This window comes from Microtus ochrogaster, chromosome 15, assembly GCF_000317375.1.
Source record: "Microtus ochrogaster isolate Prairie Vole_2 chromosome 15, MicOch1.0, whole genome shotgun sequence".
NCBI classification, from domain to species: domain Eukaryota; kingdom Metazoa; phylum Chordata; class Mammalia; order Rodentia; family Cricetidae; genus Microtus; species Microtus ochrogaster.
The window spans coordinates 36,319,960-36,338,449 of record NC_022017.1 but is presented as its reverse complement, the minus strand read 5'-3'; the positions used below and the strand labels follow the sequence as shown (position 1 = coordinate 36,338,449).

General features: G+C 47.4%; 1 protein-coding gene across 2 annotated transcripts in view; it reads left to right on the top strand.

The window, feature by feature from the left end:
* Positions 1 to 18,490, top strand: part of Tg (thyroglobulin) — a 171,522-nt gene that overhangs the window by 39,205 nt on the left and 113,827 nt on the right. For both annotated transcript variants that reach the window (XM_005354537.2, XM_005354538.1), the window contains exons 22-27: positions 707 to 877; positions 6,621 to 6,737; positions 8,054 to 8,169; positions 10,337 to 10,445; positions 14,595 to 14,786; positions 17,847 to 18,014. In XM_005354537.2, the coding sequence (XP_005354594.1) occupies positions 707 to 877; positions 6,621 to 6,737; positions 8,054 to 8,169; positions 10,337 to 10,445; positions 14,595 to 14,786; positions 17,847 to 18,014 (873 nt within the window). The remainder of the gene's footprint in view (positions 1 to 706; positions 878 to 6,620; positions 6,738 to 8,053; positions 8,170 to 10,336; positions 10,446 to 14,594; positions 14,787 to 17,846; positions 18,015 to 18,490) is intronic.

Genomic DNA, 18,490 nt, shown 5'->3' with positions numbered 1-18,490 from the left:
ATACCAGGAAATGCAGTCAGCTGCAGGTCCTGGCCTCATGGAGCTTCCATGAAGTGGAATGCAAGAAGTCATTAACCACCTTTTCACAGGGTAATAGAAACACCAACCAAGCTTACCACTCTGCAGGAGAAGTGTCAGTTAAGAAAGAATAGTAGCATTGGACAAGACCAGGTTGGGGGTCTGGGGATGTTGCTGTCTCTCTAGGCAGCTATTTCAAACAGCTATAAGCTGGGTGGATTTTACAGGCAACAGCTCTGTTTTTCACTATTATGGAGTCTGGAAGCCCCAAATCAAGTTGCCATCAGGTTCAGTGTCTACTGAAAATACCACAGATGCTGGCTTTCTGAGTGTCTTTATATGGCAGACAATGCATGCCGGCTCCTTTGTCCTCTTTTGTAAGGGCACCAATCCCTTACAAAAATGTCAAAAATCACCTTCCTACAGCCCTATCTCCCACTACAATCACACTGAAGATCATATTCCAAAATATGGGCTTTGCAGCCTATACGAAGGGTGCTCTGTGGACTGGACATAGTGCTTTGGTGGTATGCTTTGCTGAGGATGGGCACATGCAGAGATTTCAGCTAGAATGTCTGGTTTACCCATGACTTTGACATCACCACAGCCCAGGGGTCCTGGAAGGTGGAAGAGAAGGAACAGACCACACAGTCCTGTTACTCATTACCATGTCCATCTGTTGTTCCAGGTATCACTGACTGTCAGAGGAATGAGGCTGGCCTACAGTGTGACCAGGATGGCCTTTACCAAGCCAGCCAGAGGGACAGGGACAGTGGCGCAGCCTTCTGCGTGGACAGCGAAGGGCAGAGGCTACAGTGGTTGCAGACAGAGGCCGAGCTCTCCGATTCCCAGTGCCTGAGTATGTACTGGTTATTATATCCACTGTGGTTGCTGCGATCAGGGTCTTCAGGGACCTAGAAAAGGGCATTACACACAGATGATATTTGTCTCTGTCTTAGTTATGGCTTCTGTTGTTATGAAGAGACATCATGACCACAGCAATTCTTATAAGGAAAACAAGTAAGATGGCAGCTTACAGTTTGAGAGGTTTGGTCCATTATCATCATGGCGGAGAGCATGGCAGTGTATAGGCAGACATGGTGCTGAAGCAGGAGCTGAGATTTCTTACATCTTGACTCACAGGGAACAGGAACTGGTCTGTGACATTGGGTGGTATATTGAGCATAGGAAACCTCAAAGCCAACACCCACAGGGACACACTTTCTCCAAGAAGGCCTTGCCTACTACAGCAATGCCACACTTCCTAATAGGGCTGCTTCCTATGAATTTATGGGGGCCAATTACATTCAAACTACCACAGTCTCCTACTCTATACTAAAAGTTTTTAACCTACAGAGAAGTTGGAAGAAATGTAAAATGAAGAGTTCCTTCACTTAGAGCTGTTACTATGCTTCCTTTTTTTTTTTGTTGCTGTTGAATCATTTGAAAATAGTTTCAGGAATCACAAGAACATTACCCCTAAATAACTTGGAAAGCAAAAGAGATGAATTTTTACAAAATCTGAGCTGGTGAGGCCTCCTCTCTTATAAGAAGCTTGGCTCTGTGGATCTGGGTAGCATTTTCCTCTCAGCTGGATGCCGTGGAATGATTGGGTATCTGTCCTTATTCTATCGCTTCCTTATGGGGTCACTTTGAATGACTTGCCCAACCTCTCTGATCACCCAGTCTGTTTTCTGAGACATTGTGAGAATCTACATCTCCTCAAATGTCAACAATTACTCACCAAGCACTACCTCAGGTCCTCGGTGAGGCATTGGATGAGAAGGTCCCAGGAGTACCATTAGAAGGTGTGAGTCTACAGAGCAGAAGAGAAGGGTGTGGTGTCTGCGGTCAGAGTGGCTAAGTCCCCAAAAGTCCCCTTGCTGCTGGTGTAGTCCTGTACACTCACTCGCCCTCATGTGTAAGGTGGAGATCCAAGGGCCCCTCTTATAGGGTATCAAATGCATTAGCTCACCATGCCCAGCAGCGGTGACAGACACTCATTAGCTCACCATGCCCAGCAGAGGTGACAGACACTCATTAGCTCACCATGCTCAGCAGAGGTGACAGACACTCATTAGCTCACCATGCCCAGCAGAGGTGACAGACACTTCAAGCAACTGATGCTGAGGAGCTGTTGCTACCTGCTTCTCCTCTGTTTATGAAAAGGTATGGGAGGGGACGGAAACAATGGGCAAAGTCCCTTTGTGCTGGTCTCTCTTTGTCCTTGGGACTCAGCTCCGCCTTCACAGACCTTCTCCCTTTGCTTCAGGCCCCATGGTTTGCTTTCTTTCCCCACTGGACCAGCTGGGGTTGGGATGAGTCCTGCTGGCCAGACTTTTTAACTGTGCAAGAAAAGGGTTGTCCTATGTGAGCTCACCATGTGTCAGAATTCTACATATTCACCACAGTATACTTGTAGCGTCCTGAGATTATTTTTCCCAGTATTTTACCTGAGGACATAGCAGCAAGGAATGCTAAGTGCTTATCTTTAACCTAAAGCTCGGATGCCGCACAACTCGATTTAATCTTGGATGTATCTCACTCCCTACACTCTGTCTTTATCATTGCACTTATCTGTGTTTCTATTCAGATTCATTGCATGGATGCATGCACGCACACACACATGCACACACACACACACACACACACACACACTTACATTTTCTCATGAATTCATAGATATACTCAAGCACATACGTAGGGCTTTCTTGTCCTCTGGGAAGTCGGCACAGCTAATGATAAAAGGAGACATAATTTGGGTGAGAAATAATCATTTTCCAAGGGTCAGAGCCACTGTTCCTCTTATCCAGCAAAGTGGTAACAGATCTCACGCATTTTGTGAGGAGAGTGTGTACATTCCATGAAAATCCGCAGAAGTCTTATATTTCTTCTGTTTTTATCATTTGTGTGTGCACAAGCACATGCCCTTGTCATTGCATTTGTGTGGAGGTCCAAGAATCAGTTCTCATTCTAAGGTAGGCTCAGAAATTAAATGAAGTAATCAGGATGAGCCATCTCACCAGTCCAGAAATCTCTTTTCCTCAGTCCCTCTTCTTGTGGGCAGGGCTAACAGTCACAGGAGTTGGATGCAAACCGGCAGATTCTAAGACCAGATGGGGGCTCATTTCCAGGTGAGGTGCAAAGCAGCCCTGATGATCACAGGCTGCTCGGGAATTATTGCCTCTGTGCTTTGAGGTCTCTTTGTGTCCCTGCCATGGCTCAGTGTGAGGATGGCGCATCGTGCTGTGCTGCCCTGCATTCAGAATGAAAAGATGCTTTCGACAGCAGCCTAAGACGCACTCTGGAGTCACAGCTCGGCTGACAGCTGGAGGGGATGTCCCCAAGGCACTGACTTTTGCTCCATTTTCAGGGCATCTTCAGCTTCTTTGGCAAAGCTGGGAGTTTATTTCGCTCTCTGGAGGTGCAAGGGACTTCTGTGTTAAGGAATAGCTCTTTGAGAGTGTGTTGGTGTGTCCCTTCTCCACATCTCAAACTTTTGGGGAGGAAAGTGCGGTCTCACATTGGAGGCATTTTCCCCCAGAGAATACCCAGGCTTTAGAGCTCAGCCTCCCCACCCTCTCACAGTGTCTCTGTGTGGAGCTGCCCTCTGCCCAGATCTGCGGTGTCATCTTCAGACACTCCAGGCTTGCCATGTCCTCTTCCTTATCCTCTGGTTCAGCCCAGTGATTTCGCTATGAGGGTCCCAGCGTGGTTACTTTGAGAGTCAAGTCTACTCACATAGTGTCTTTTGAATGTCTCTGTAACTATGCACCCATCAGGGCAAAGTGAGGTTACAATATGGCACCTCGTTTCTGTGTCCCAGTCTCATTGAAGTGTGTGCCCCTTGGGCCTACAGCTCACTCTGATGTCTTGATTTATTTCAGAGCAATATGTGCTTGGTGACAGAGTAGATGAATTGCTCCTCTTAGCAGGGCTTCTTCAAAACCATGCCCTACAGGTCTGTCTGCCAGGAAGGAGAGTCCCTAATGGTTTGAGTTCCTGTGGCCAATTTTGCAAACTCTCAGGAGTCTTCACAGAGGATAAACTTTGTAACTCATAAGCCATTTCTCCCATGCTATTTATTGAATTCTTATAGCCAAGAAACTGGGACTCTCAGAAGCTGAAATTGTGCCTGAGGTCACAGAGCTAGTGAGGAGTGATTGCATTGGGATGTGAGTGGAAATTTGGCTCCAGAGCTAATATGGTGTGGCTTGTGGCCTGCTGTCTCTATGTCTTCAGTGCCTACAGCTGTGGAGTCCTGAGGTTCCCTTTACTTTCTCTGTGAATACTTGGTCAATGTACTCCTATACTCCCCACATTGCCTTGACTTACTCAGGAGAAATAGATCAAGTTTATCTTCTCTTTAACTTTAGATCAGGCTCTTTTATTTTTTTCAATTTATTTATTTATTACTTATACAGTGTTCTGCCTGCATGTCTACCTGCATGCCAGAAGAGGGTACCAGATCTCATTATGGATGGTTGTGAGCTACCACATGGTTGCTGGGAATTAACTCAGGACCTCTGGAAGAGTAGCCAGTACTCTTAACCACTGCAGCCTAGATCCAGGTTCTTAAATCTGCTCTTGTTGACCCATGCTATGCTTTTGTGCACCATACCATATATCTAAACAGAGATATCTCCCTGCTATTGAAATTATACAATCATGACACACTCTCCTGGCTCACCGAGGTGGGAATTACATTGCTAATCACATACGTGTCCGTGTGTTTATCCAGCCGTCCAGCTATTCATTCACCTATCTGCCCATCTATTTGTGAAACAAGGGACTCCATCATTGTGTCAGCTTGCAATGGTTCCGCTTTGATTAGTGCATTCCCTTTACCATGGAGGACAATGGGCACAGCCATGATTTACTGTGCAAGAGTCCTGGCTAGACAAATGCCATTTTAACATTAACCTTTAGGCTTCCTTTACAATATTCTTAAACTCTGCTTTGATACATAAAAAGTATACAAAGAGAGCATGTGAATACCAAAATTAACTTCCACTAGCCCCTCTGCTTTGCTGGCAATGAACTTCTTCATAGCAACCAGGACTGAGAAGAACTACACTACTGGGGCCTGTTCATGTAGAATCTCTAAGCAGAGAGATAAAAGGGATGCACTTTTAGTAGACTTCATTAGAAACTGAAAGACCTGTCAAGTTTGGTTTAATCTAAAACATGGACAGGCAGTCTACATCAAAGTGTCCTTGTTGACACTGGAATGAGCCTTCTGTGGTATTTGCTAGGCTGGCACTTCTAGATTATAAGCTAAGTAATAAGGGATGGAAAAATAAAAAGAGAAGGGGATTATGTGGGCTGAGTTTATGAACCTGGCAACTTCAGTGATGAGTGCAGATGGGTCACTTTGTAAACTTGGAAAATATTTTATTTCTTAATTTTTAAAAGTTTTTATATAAGTGAATATTATACACACACAAACACCACTTGTCACATGCTATTCCTTTTCTCATCCTTGCCTCTTTGAATTATTCCTTTTTGTTCACCTAGATGACAGTTCCGCAGATGACTTTTCAACATCAAAGCATCGGAAAGCTTAAAGCCTGTTGTTTATGTATTACCACTAAAGCATTTCTATGCTTCGCATATGAAAGCTGAGAAAAAGACAACTTAACGTTTCATCTACTTAGATTGTTTCCTGCTTCCTCATTAAAGACGTGGATGTATTGACCTACGCAGAACAATGTAGATGCAAAACTTGTTTATAATGGATTGGATATATATATAATAATGAGCACCTACATCCAGGTCTGTAATGATGACTGGGTGTGCTAAGGGGATTATACATAACATTTGTGTGTTTTGATTGAGGCCTGCAGTACAGGCACACTGGAGTTTTTGTGGTTTGGAAGACAGTTCTCTTTCCTTGACTGTAACTCTCCCTACCCTTTGTGAGGAATGTGTTCCAAGTCACAAAGCTGCCGAAATTTGTCTGTTGTTCCTCCTCACTTGCCTAGTTCCCTGAGCAGGTGGCTCTGTGAGTCCCGCCAAATGGATCTCAAGTGTGTTGACGGAAGCTAGAGACACAGATGACAACCTATCACTTAAGTAAATACGTTCTGAAAAAATGCAGGAGCCATGTGACTCGTCTCCAAATCTGCAAAACCTCATGTGCACATGTTTGCTTCGGCCTGTAAAAATAGCTTACCTCACTTCAGAAAGAACTCAGGTTATTTTAAGGGAAGGACGATTTCAATGTAATCATCACATAGTATAATTAGCATTCGAAGACAGGGACAGAGATGCTGCTTAGACAGGAAAAAAAAATCAGTTAGCAATGAGAAGAGATGAGATGAAAGGTCTACTATAACATGAGATCTTCCCTTTCCTTCCCGGGAATATGGTGGGAGAAGGAGACCAGCGAGCTATACTGCTGAGAACTGTGAGTGAGGCAGCAGGCTGGAGCTCCTTTCTATGGCAATCGCACCATGTGAGACAGATATGTGACCAAGGGTGAGAATGGGTTCAGTGACATCCTGACCTTAACAGGACTCTCTAGTCTGACCTAATAGCTATGTGCAAAATGTCCTCAATACACTTCAGGCTTGGGTCTCATGGGTCTGTTTCATTTCCAGTGATGCAGAAATTCGAGAAAGTTCCAGAATCGAAGGTTATCTTTGATGCCAATTCCCCTGTGATAGTCAAATCCAAAGTCCCTGGTGCTGACTCCCCACTGGTACAGTGCTTGGCAGGTAAGCCACGAGGAAATGCACACATGGAGAGACAGGGCAAGCCACATTCAATGGGATGAAAAATTTAATTAGTCAAAAACATAGGCAACTTGATTCATTAAATATCTGTGCAATTCCTAACTTCTCTGCGGTTTATCTCGTATCTACTGATTGCCACAAGTTGCACTGAATGTTGGAAAATGAAAATGTAGCCTCCTGTGTATCACCACGTACATATGCAATCTGTTCTGAGAGGTAGGAGTAGCAACTTTTGCTCATTGAACATGCCTCTCTACAGGGGCATCTATCATGCTACAACCACCCCATAGTGATCCCAAGGCATGGGTGAGAAGAAGGTGTTGAGAGCGTCAGTAGATCATTCAATGGCATGGAGTTAGCAAGTGACAAGTCTTAAATTCAAACCCAGGCTAACAGATATTTTACAAGTGTGGCCATGGCCACATACCTCTTCCAATAACAAAAAAAAGTTGCAATTGTGGCCACGACCACATACCTCTTCCAATAGCAGACAAGTTGCACTTGTGGCCACGACCACATACCTCTTCCAATGGCACTCTGGACAAGGATCTACTTTGGATAACATCTCTGTTTAGGCTAAGTCTATGCTCTTGTTTGTATTGTGAACACAACGCAAAGGTAAGGAACTAGAGGTCTAACAAAATTATCTGTAGAAGAGTGGGGTGTGGGGACTGGATGGACAGTGCCAAGGGAAAAGTTGTGCAGACATGAGGAGGCAACACCAGGACAGCAGCCTTTGTAGGTACCTTGGAGGGTCGCTTGTCCCTGCGGAGTATTGCATAGGCACCCATGTGCACCATCGCACTGTGACGCAGCTTGGTTTGGAAAGACAAGGCAGCAGGCAAATGAAAAGGGGTTATAGAACTATATGGAGTGAGGCTAGCAGAGCGGACAAAGTCCTTTGGGAGCACCAGGAGATACTTTATCCAGTGCTTAAAGCAAGGGGACAGCAATAAACAGAAGTTAGAGTGAGGCGACCTTGTCAGGAAGGTCGGGCAAGACAGGGTCTGATAGAGACGTGAGAGCCAGCTCTCCCACTCCGAGGCAACCAGCGCCAGCAGATCTTTGGATATCTTCAACCAGGAAAGTCATTTCCCATGCCTCTAGTATTTGGGTACAATGTGAGTATTTGTGTTTGGATGCTGTGAGTGTGAGTGTGTGTGTGTGTGTGTGTGTGTGTGTGTGTGTTTGGATAGCGGAGATATGTACAGTAGAGGAGAGTGAGAACAGGTTGTGGGATTGTCCCATCCTCAGCATCATCTGAGAGTTCAGGGGTTACTCTCCCATGGTTCTTGCAGATTGTGCAGATGATGAGGCCTGCAGCTTCCTCACAGTATCCACAACGGGGCCAGAGGTTTTGTGTGACTTTTATTCTTGGACAAGAAGCAACTTTGCCTGTGTGACTTCTGATCAGGTAAGTCGCCGCAGAGAGCTGTACTCCTTTTCCTCTGTGCTGAGCATGCTCTTGTGTTCCTGTGGAGGCAATCAGGTGGCCCCATGCCTGAAGATTGTCAAAGATGGTCAGTTCGGGAACTGTAGCTGTCCTGGGCTAGAGAGACTAAGTGACAACAGGAATAGTATAGCATCTGACCAATCAGGACAGCTCCTCAGTGTGAAGAAACCTCGTCCTCTGCCATTGCTTACCTCATCATGCTTAGGTCCTCATGCTAAGGGGTCATTGTCCAGAGCCCTAAATATCATCTGACTCTTGAGCTCTGGACACCAGCATTCCTTCCATTGTGGAAATCAAGTGTGATTGAGCTTTGGAAATATAAAAAGGTTAGACATCCACCAGACCTACATGAGACTGCTGTTTCTGCAAGTGGAAGTTATTGGGAGATGAGAAGTTTTAGGCTGTGCTGTTGCATTAGGGTAGAAGGGCATTCAGCCAAGATCAAGTCCCAGGTCCCAGGGTCCTAAATGCCTGATGTTGCAAGTCTCCACTTTACTATCCAGATTTTCCTGGGTCCTCTTAGAAATGTCTACATATTGTAATCCTTTTTTAGTTTGTATGTATGTGGACACAATTAGTCTTTTTCTTCCCCGACTCCCTCATGCATTTTTGCATGTCTGCATCTTTTTTAGCGTGGTAGCCAATCCACAGCGTATGTATGACCCACTTCAAGTGCGTTCAGTTTAGGACACCCAGGTGCACGGTTGCTTGAAAGCATCACCGGCCCTGGACACAGCACGTGCCTGTGTCCATGAGTCAGAGTGTTCCTGCATGATGCCCCGCCAGGTGCCTGGAGAGGGCTCCCCTACCCTGGAGTTTTAGCAGCTTGTTTGATGTAAATGAAATGCTGGCGGGGCTCAGATTGAAAAGGAAATACCTCTCACTTGTTTTCTGCTATTTAGTCTCCAGATCCTTTAGACACCCTACCCCCCGCCATGTAATAAGTGACTATATACCCACATCACAGCAGGGTTGTGAGGATGGAGGTGGGCTTCCAACTGCCACACAGGACCATTTCTGCTGTGAGCTTTGCTATGAATGGATATCGCTGCTGTCAGTTGTTATTCCCTCCCCAATCTCTAGCTGGGCCAGCAGGAAGTTTCGCTGGAAGCCCTGTCTGGAACATTATTAAGGCTCCTCCCCAGAGTGCTGGGCTCTCAGTGCTGTCCTACGGCGGGAGTGGGGCTTGGATGTTAGTTACATCTTATCTGTCCATCTCCTTGAGGGTTAGGACCCCATTCCTAGCTACAGCTCTGCAGCACCAACTCCTTTCAGATTTGGGAACCGTAGTGCAGGAGTTCAGTCTCCCAAGTCCAGACGTCCATCTTGACTCCTGCCCAGACAGGTAAAACCAAAAGGGATAAGGAAGGCTCTCATCACTCTGGGTTTCTACCTCAATCCCTTTCAGGTCTTCACTGCTCCTTCATTTTAGGTCCTCCCTTCCCTCCTCGGGCCTTGGTCTCTTCTGTAAGCATGAAGAGACAGTGCCTTCAAGTAGCCTGTACTTAGTCTCTGCCCTAAAGAGCCCTCATGGGAAACTCCATGGCTGGCAAAATCCTGGAAACAAACCACAGATGAGTGTGGTCAGTTTTGACCCACCCACCCACCTGGCAGAACCATTGAAAGCCAATCAGGAAAGAGATCAAAGGTGACCAAGAATGGCAGGTGCACTGGAGTCTGCTGGCCTTCCCAAGCCTCAGACTTCACCAATGGACAGACTGTGCAACTGCCAGGCCTCCCCTGAGCAGGCTCCTCCCACCTCCCCTCTCCACCCACTGCCCATCTCACTGGAAAGAGTTTCTGGTCTCCAATTAGAGCCCTGTTCATATTCAGTTTTTCTGGGAAGCCCTAGGTCCTGCTTCTCTACAGAATTCACCCCTGTCACCCCTGTCACAGACTCTTCGCCAGTTGCATGTCTTTTACAGCTGCCAGCACGATTTGATGAGAGTTTGTGGCTCCCACAGTGCCCCTCTAATAAAGCTGGAAGACCTAGAACCAGACATCCCCACGAACTTCCCTGGCAGCCCCTTGATAGATAACTGTGCTTATAGTTTAGTAAATATGTAACCACCTTGCTGTAAACCATGGGGAATACTGGACAATAATGGGGCCCGTTGTCCACTTCCAGGAACAAGATGCCGTGGGCAACTCCAAGGCAACCAGCTTCAGGAGCCTTACGTGCCAGGTGAAAGTGAGGGCTAGCAGTGTGGTCTCTCTGGCTGTGTATATGAAGAAAGGTAGGTCGAGCATGCTGGGTGGCTGACGCCATGAGAGACAGAAGGGGTGGATCTGGATGGGAGGGGAGGTGGGGATATAAAGTTCTTAATAACTTTCCAAGGTCTGGGACCACGTGAATAACAATAAATATTCTACTGCGTGTTACACATCTCACTTTCCCACGTATCTTTTCTTTTTCTTTATGGAAACTTGAAAGTCCTCAGAAACACAGACTTCCTTTAATAGTCCATGTATCTTTAAAAAATGACTAACTTTCTATCTATCTATCTATCTATCTATCTATCTATCTATCTATCTATCTATCATATATCTATCTATCTATATCATCATCATCTATCTTCTATCTACCTACTTACCTATCCCCCCCCTCTGTGTGTGTGTGTGTGTGTGTGTGTGTGTGTCTGTGTGTGTAAGTTGGCGCACATACACCACAGGATGCATGTGGCAGTCAAAGAACAACTTGAGGAAGTCATTTTCTCTTTCCACCATATGGGTTTTAGAGAGCAAATGCAGGCTGGCAGCCTTGGCAGCAAGAGTCTTCGCCTACTGAGCTATCTTGCCAGCTCTTCACAGTCTCTCTATCTGTTCCTGAAGAGCTGTGCTGGGGCCTCATCATTCTTAAAATAGCACAGGGATAGCAGGAGGAAAGCCTGGGACCCTGGGAGTATGGGAGGGGTGAGTAGCAAATGTCTCTAGTGTCCTGTGGCCTGCACCCCTCTGTCCTGCCTTGTTTACCCCCTGCTTCTCATCTGCAATGTCAGAGAGGGGCCAGCAGTATGCAGCTGGGTTCTGTGGCTTGTGGCTCCTTTCCCAGTCCTGTTCTCTGGACTATAGCTTTCCAGTGGTTCTGAGAGGCAAGATTTCTGACTTCCATGTCTGATTTCTGCCTTGGAGGCAGCTGAGTGTACTGAACCCTCACAGGGCTAGCTGTTTGATCTCTGGAATCTTCCCAGATAGTCTAGACTTTAGTGTTTATAGCAGTGAGATCTGGGTGTCAGGAAGGTTCAATGAGGTAGCCCTTGTTACCCCTGGAAACACTGCTTGGCAAGAACTGGAAAAGTGAGAATATCTGTTGGCTGATGACCAGAAGGCAGGTATTGGAGGCAGGACTTGGGTTTTGAGGGTGGAAAGGAGTGAGGTGGGGTTCTCTGAGGACTGCAGCTCTGGGCACATGGACTAGAGCACACTGAAGCTTCAGCCTTGAGCTGGAAGCAGCTGGCATTAGATGGGCAGGTCACAGCCTCAGCTGACCCTACAGCATCCTTCATCCTGTGCAAGGACGAGCACGGTATTTTCTCCCTCACATCCCTGTCCCGATGGAACAGGGTATGTCTGCGGTACCAGCATCTTTTGTGTTGGCTTTCTCTGACCTACAGCCAGGGCTGCTACAGCTTCTGCCTCAATGTGCAACTGTGTTCCTACCATCCATTTTTAAGTGTAACAAAGCTTAGGGATTGCTTTATTCTACCAATAAAAGCCAAAGCAAATGAGGCAACCCCAGCTAAAAATGTCCCTTGAAAACTGTAATTTAGCCTTTTATCACACTTAAAAATACAATTATGTCTAAGTGCTTATTGCCCTGTGTCTCCTCCTGTCTCCTGGAAGTTTATATTTGGATTACAAGGGAAAGTGAGAACCTCTTTGCTGCCAAACTCAACCTAGGGCAGAAATTGGCTCGGTGCTTTATTTTGCTTTCTGTCTGTTTAAAGCCAAGATGTGTTCCCGCTGTACTGGAAGTGGTAGGCAGCTGGACTCAACCTCCTGTGTTTACTCCACCTCCGATCAGACTATTTCCCACTTCTACTTTAAGCTCAGTTCTTTTTTTCAGCATGCTAATAATACAGGAGGAAATAACACAGGTTCTAAACAGTCCTCACTCGCTAAGGGCCTTCTTGTCCAGTTCCACCCCTCACCCTAAGTCACTTGTGTGATGGAACCAAAAGAGGGGGGGTTAGAGACTCCCAGTTTTCTACGATGCCCATCATCTCCTGCTCCTTACCCAGTTGAGGTCTATGGTCCTGGAACCTGTGAGAGGAGCATGCGATCCTTAGCATCACAGGAAACCAATGCTAAGAAACTCCTGTTATGGGCTAGCTCAGCCCTCAAACAAAAGACAAGATCTGGAAAGGGGATGCATCCAACTACCCACTACATCCGGGTGAAACATCCTTCACATATGATCACTGGGACCTACTCCATAGAGCATACAGCCTTGCCGTGTCCTGAACTTCTCACTAGGCCTCATAGGACTATATGGGCTTTAGTGAGTGACCCTGTGGCTAAAACTGTGAGCAGAACATAACACTGAACGAGAGAAGAATGAATTCAGTGAGGAGAACATTTTGTAGCATGTGATGTTCTCAGAGTGAGGAGGAGAGATGGGACCAAAGTGAACATGAACAGCTTTAGCAGTCAGGGGAAGGGGCCCTAGAAGAGATGGCATTGCAAGTGATACTCGAAAACTGGGAGGAAACTTATTGTATAGCAATTGAGGGTCTTCTGTGACACGTGCCCTATGTGAAGGACATCCAGGTCAGCCTTGACTCTGGCCTTGGCACCAGGAAGTGCTGGCCAGTAGAACTGCAGCCTGGCAATGAAAAGGGCAGTCAGCAGTCACAGGACACCACTGTGCCTTCAGATGGCGGTGGCAGCATAGCTCTGATCTAATGAAATCGATGTTCAGACAGTGACGTCTGACTGGAAGCTCATGATGCATGTATCTGGGAGCTGCTGTGTGAACATTTTTTCCCATAGCTTAAATACAGTGGGTGGGGGTCTTTTCTAAAGGCCCAAGCAGGGTGTAAATACAGGGGAGGAGTGGCAAGTCCTAAGGTGACAAACAGGATGTCTCCTTTAAGGGGACCTGGGCTCCACTGCAGGATGGTAGCAGCTTTCCATGGGGTTGGAAGCAGATGGGGCTGAATGGGTCCATGCTTGGAGGGAAGAGATGCTGGCATTTTGGAGAGTGTACAACACCTACTGGGCATCTGCTAGCCCTGGGATCATTGCATAGCTCTTTCCTATGCAGTTTGTCTCCATTCAATGTCTGTGAGGAGAAGGGTTCTCAGGCCTGCGAATAGGCAAGGAAGCAGAAGCCCAGTAAGGAGCCATCAAGGTCTTCCCTTGGGACCTTCAAAATCTGAGGTTGGGCCAAAAGCCTCTGCAGTGTCTCTAGAAATGGGAGTCAGTGTAGGCCTGGACCGCCGCTGGGCTACTGGAAGTCAGTACAGGAAAAGCATGGACACCTCTGCCACCTGAACCTGCTGTAGACCAGGGACACCAGTTCACATCACAGACTAAGGCTCTCTCCTCGGAATAGCATGAGCACAAGAATAAGGCAACACACTCACACTGTATAGATTGGTGCTCTAAGGAGAACTAGACTTAGGAACAGGCAAGCCCCAGAGCAAGCCACTTTTAATCAGAGGGTTAGCAGAGACAATATGACCCTGCTAAAGCCGATGGCTTAATGACAGAAAAAGGTGTGCCGAGTTCCTTAGAAACAGCTGTTTTGGACAGTGGGGAAAGCAGCTTGAAAAGCAGGTGTCAGCAGGGGCTGAGTGATGGTAGGTCACATAGTGAAGGGCCGTGTGTTAGGGACTTTGGAAGAAAGAACCTAAGGCAGGCTGAAAGCAAGAGGCTAGACCCCTTAGCCTGCAGCTGCCTTTCTACTCTAAGCTCCTCTGTCGATGTTTGGTGTAACAGGATGGAGGAGCTAGCATCCATTGTGACTTCTGAATGATGGCAGCCTAGTTTCCTTGTCTGCCGCTGCCGTGTGTTCAGGCTTATCTATGTTACATACATGAAGCAATAAATAAGAAATGAGATAGTATGGGGTGTAGTGTCTATGCAGAGGGGACATTGGTGCCACATCAGAATAATCAAAGGAACGGCACATGCAGTTTTCTAGGTGTGCTGATATTCACAGGTATAACGTGTGTGGTCCAGGTAAATGGCTTTGAGGTCCATGTGTGGCAGTCATATCCTCTCTATGTACAGAGGTTTCATGCTCAGAGAGAATCCTGTCTTGGTTGCACAGTGTTCCCCGCACACATGGGCCATACTCAGTGACATGATTGAGATCAGAGAGCTCTGCTCAACCCCAAAGGGTTCTGAGGTCTTTTCAGACTCTTTCTGCCTCTCTTTAGGGCATGAATCCACTGCAGCTGCTCAGAAGAGCTTCGAACCAACAGGTTTTCAAAACGTGCTCTCTGGGCTGTACAGCCCTGTGGTGTTCTCAGCCTTGGGAGCCAACCTGACAGACGCACACCTCTTCTGTCTGCTTGCCTGCGACCGTGACTCTTGCTGTGACGGCTTCATCCTCGCACAGGTCAAAGCAGGTATGGCTGACTGGAGGGCTGGGCCTACCCAGGGGTATGGGGCACCTGGGAGACTATGCTGTTAAGAAGTGATGGTTTCCTTAGGTCTCGAATAGAGTGTATACGTTAACTTGGTGAATCGAAGAGGTTATGATAGTCCTGGGTAGAGGAAGAAGGAGAGTATGTTAGAAGTGAGTTCATGATGAAGAGGAGGAATGTCAAGTTGGCTGTGATCCCCAGAACAGAGAGAACAAGCCGTTGTCAACCATGGCTTAAGAAGGAGCAGCAGGGAGAAGGCGCATCAAAGGGGACCTTTCCAGCTGCACTAGCAAGCAAGCGTTTTCATCTTGAGAACACCTGGGAGCCATGGAAGGCTTAAAGCCAGTAAGGGTTGTGGTCACATTTGCCTTTGAAGCCAGCACTCTGATTGAATCTTAGAAAAAGTGACAGATGATGATGTTCACTTGGGTGTGGAGGGGTCAAGAAGGTGAGAAGCTATGCAGAAGACCAGGTGGCCTGGACCAGGGTGGTGGCAGTGGGGTGAGGGAGATGAGGCAAACTCAAGAGGGCTCTGGGGATGGAAAGAAGAGGTTCGGGATTTGGCTCTGTAGTCAGCAATGAGTAGCAGAAACACCAGGTTATCTATCGCATGGCCTCAGAGGGAGACTTAGAGAGCTCAGGAGTCCGCCTGGACTTGACACACATTTGAGACATTTACAGAATGTGGCTCATCTTGGATGCAAAGCTCCAGGGCCCAGAAAGGCCGCGTGGATGGAAGAGGATAAGCAGTAGCCTCAGAGTGAACAGAAGACAGAAACCACCTGGTGACATCGGACATTGTGGGACTAGGGCAGGGGATGTGGCTCAGTTATGAGAATGATTGTCGTGTATGCACGTGGCTCTGGTCTCCATGATTAGCACCACATAAAGCCAGGTTTGGAAGTGCACACCTGCAATCCTACTAAGGAGGTGGAGGAAGGGAATTAGAAGTTCAAAGTCATGGATATAGAGGGCTGCCTAGGATACATTAGACCCTGTCTTTTTTAAAATAAATAAAAGGTTTGAGTGCAGGTGAGAATTCTGGGGAGACAAAAGGTGATGGGTGAGAAGATGTGCAGTGTGTCAGACCCTGGTGAATACTTGGAAGAAAGGTAGAGCCACTAGACAGGGAGAAAGAGACCCAGGGCTTCTAAAGGTAACCGAACGAGGGAGGGTAGGGCATGCGGGGAGCCTTGACGGTCCCTTATGCTGCTCCAGCTCCAGGAAACATCCATTGGAAGGTGCCCAGCTGAGTTCCTTGTGGTCTGTAGTGGTAAGAATGAAACTGGTTGGCTTTGTCATTTTCATTGGAACAGGGTCTTGATTATCCCAAGTTGAAATTTTTCTAGGTAGCCAAGGATGACTTTGAACTTGTGACCTTCCTCTTCCCACGTCTTTAGTGCTGGTGTTACAGGCATGCTCCATTAGGCATGTAATGCTTATGGTACCAGGGACTGACCCCTGGCCTTTATGCATGCAAAGCAAGCACTTTACTAAGGAAGCTGCTTTCTCAGGCCCGGAACGAGACTGTTTTGTTGAAAAGATGGTTAGAACAACTTCATTCCTAACTGTCCTGGCCTTAGACCTACAATTATACAATGTGGGTTCACGTTAGTGTTTAGATGGGCAAACCATTCAGTGCCCCCAATGTGGGCATCAACACATGTCTTCCTGCATACCCATTTGGAAAGTCTACCTTCAAAGCCAGGTTGCCTCCTTGAGATAAACATGTCTTCTGTGGGCACCACCGTTTCTCCAGATGCTGTGTTACTCACCAGACCACGTGATCATTCCATGTGGAAACACTGACTTAATTTTCCCTAGGATCATATATGAAGGATCATTTTGTTCTGTGGAGCAGTGAGCCTTCCAAGCCCTGTTTTCCACGACACAGTGGTTGGCAGCCTGCTGACTGTTCCCTCCAAATCTAATTAGTGAGCTGTGAATTACCCTGAACCCAACATCTTACCTACCCCTACCCACAAATGCAGTGCCAGAAACTGGGCCCTTGGGTCCTGCCTAAACCATCTGGCTGTCTTTCCAGACTCATCCAGTCCTGTGGGTGGTTGGGAGTTTTAATTTAGAGGGCTTTGGCTAGACCTGCTGAGGTCTGGAAACAGAATCCCGCTACATCCTCCACCACAGCCTGCAAAGTCATTTAGCTTTCTTTTAAATCCCTCCTTTCCCTCTCCCCTCCTAGCTGCCCCTCACGAAAGCGGCCAGCCACCTCCTACCTCCTCTGGCTTCTTACCTCCAGCTCCCAGTGAATGGCTGTGTTTTCAATAGAAAGCAGTTAGTGACGATTCATGATGCTTGAAGCCTGCATTGATTGAAGTGGGGGATACTGGGAAGAGGGGCTTGGGGGCTTCAAGTGTCACTGGAGCTGGAGGGTGTGACCAGAAAGTAACAGGTCCCTACCACACAGGAACATGAGTAACATGTAGTGCTAGTAGAGGAAGCTGTTTGATTTCCTTCTGAACTGGGGGTCAGAGAAAAGAGCACCAGTCTCTGCCTGCATATTCTCATTCTCTCTCTCTCTCTCTCTCTCTCTCTCTCTCTCTCTCTCTCTCTCTCTCTCTCTCTCTCTCTCTCTCCAACCCAGTCTGCTCCTTAGTGGGGCTTCGGCTGCCTCCACCCTTTCACTATTGCTCAGACACTAGAAAAAAAAAAACCCCGCTTCTCCTTTTGTGGTGTCTCAGTGTCCCCCTCTGTGAAATTAGGGTATCCAATGAGGTCAGTGACTCTTGAATCTGGCTCTACACCAGATTCTTCTGTGTGCTTCTTGTGAACACTGACTCTCCAGTAGCACCTCACCCCCCGTGTGACCACACGATGAAGTCCACAGCTGGTACACTCTCCCTGTGTAGTGTATCAGTGCCACATAAGGACCTCTGAGGCCATCTTCAAAACGGGATTTGAAAGCAGACTCCAGTACCCCAGTGTCCCTCTCCCATCCTCAGGAATTGTCCGGGCTCTCAGAAAACAGGAAGGCTATGCAGGGCCCCAATGGTTTCCTTCACACTGGCCTCTCCTCTCTGGCAGGGCCCACTATCTGTGGACTTCTCAGCTCTCCTGACATTCTGGTTTGCCACATCAATGACTGGAGGGATGCCATTGATACTCAGGCCAATGGTACATGTCCCGGAGTGACATATGACCAGGGGAGCCGCCGGATGGCCTTGAGTCTGGGAGGCCAAGAGTTCCTGCAGGGTAAGCCTCTACTTTTTCCCCCTTTTCGTCATATTTCCAAGTTCTTCTTCTCACCAGCGGGGCCTCTGCTAACTTCTGAGGTACAGTTCTGCATCCTGAGACCCCGTACCCCTCCTCAGCTATAAATCTCCCAGGACACAGGTACATCCTCCTCACGCTGACCTCTCTTCTCCAGAATGAGTAAGCTCCATTTATAAAAAGGGAAAGGCACCCATGATATTGCACAGAAAATTGCTGGCTGAGTTCAGTGCTATCCCAGCAAAACGTTTAGTTGATTCAGCTCTCAAAGCTGAAGGCTAGCTGGGGCCAAGACACCTCATGAATCTAGCATGCCTGGCTGCTAGCTAGTCAGTCCTGCGCCAACTGGGGCCAGGCCTGCTGCTGCTGGTCTTGCCCTGCTTGGGACGAGTGCGTTCATTTCCTGCAGGTGGCAGAAGCAGGGCAGAATAAGAATGAAGGGCAAGGCCTGAGAAAGT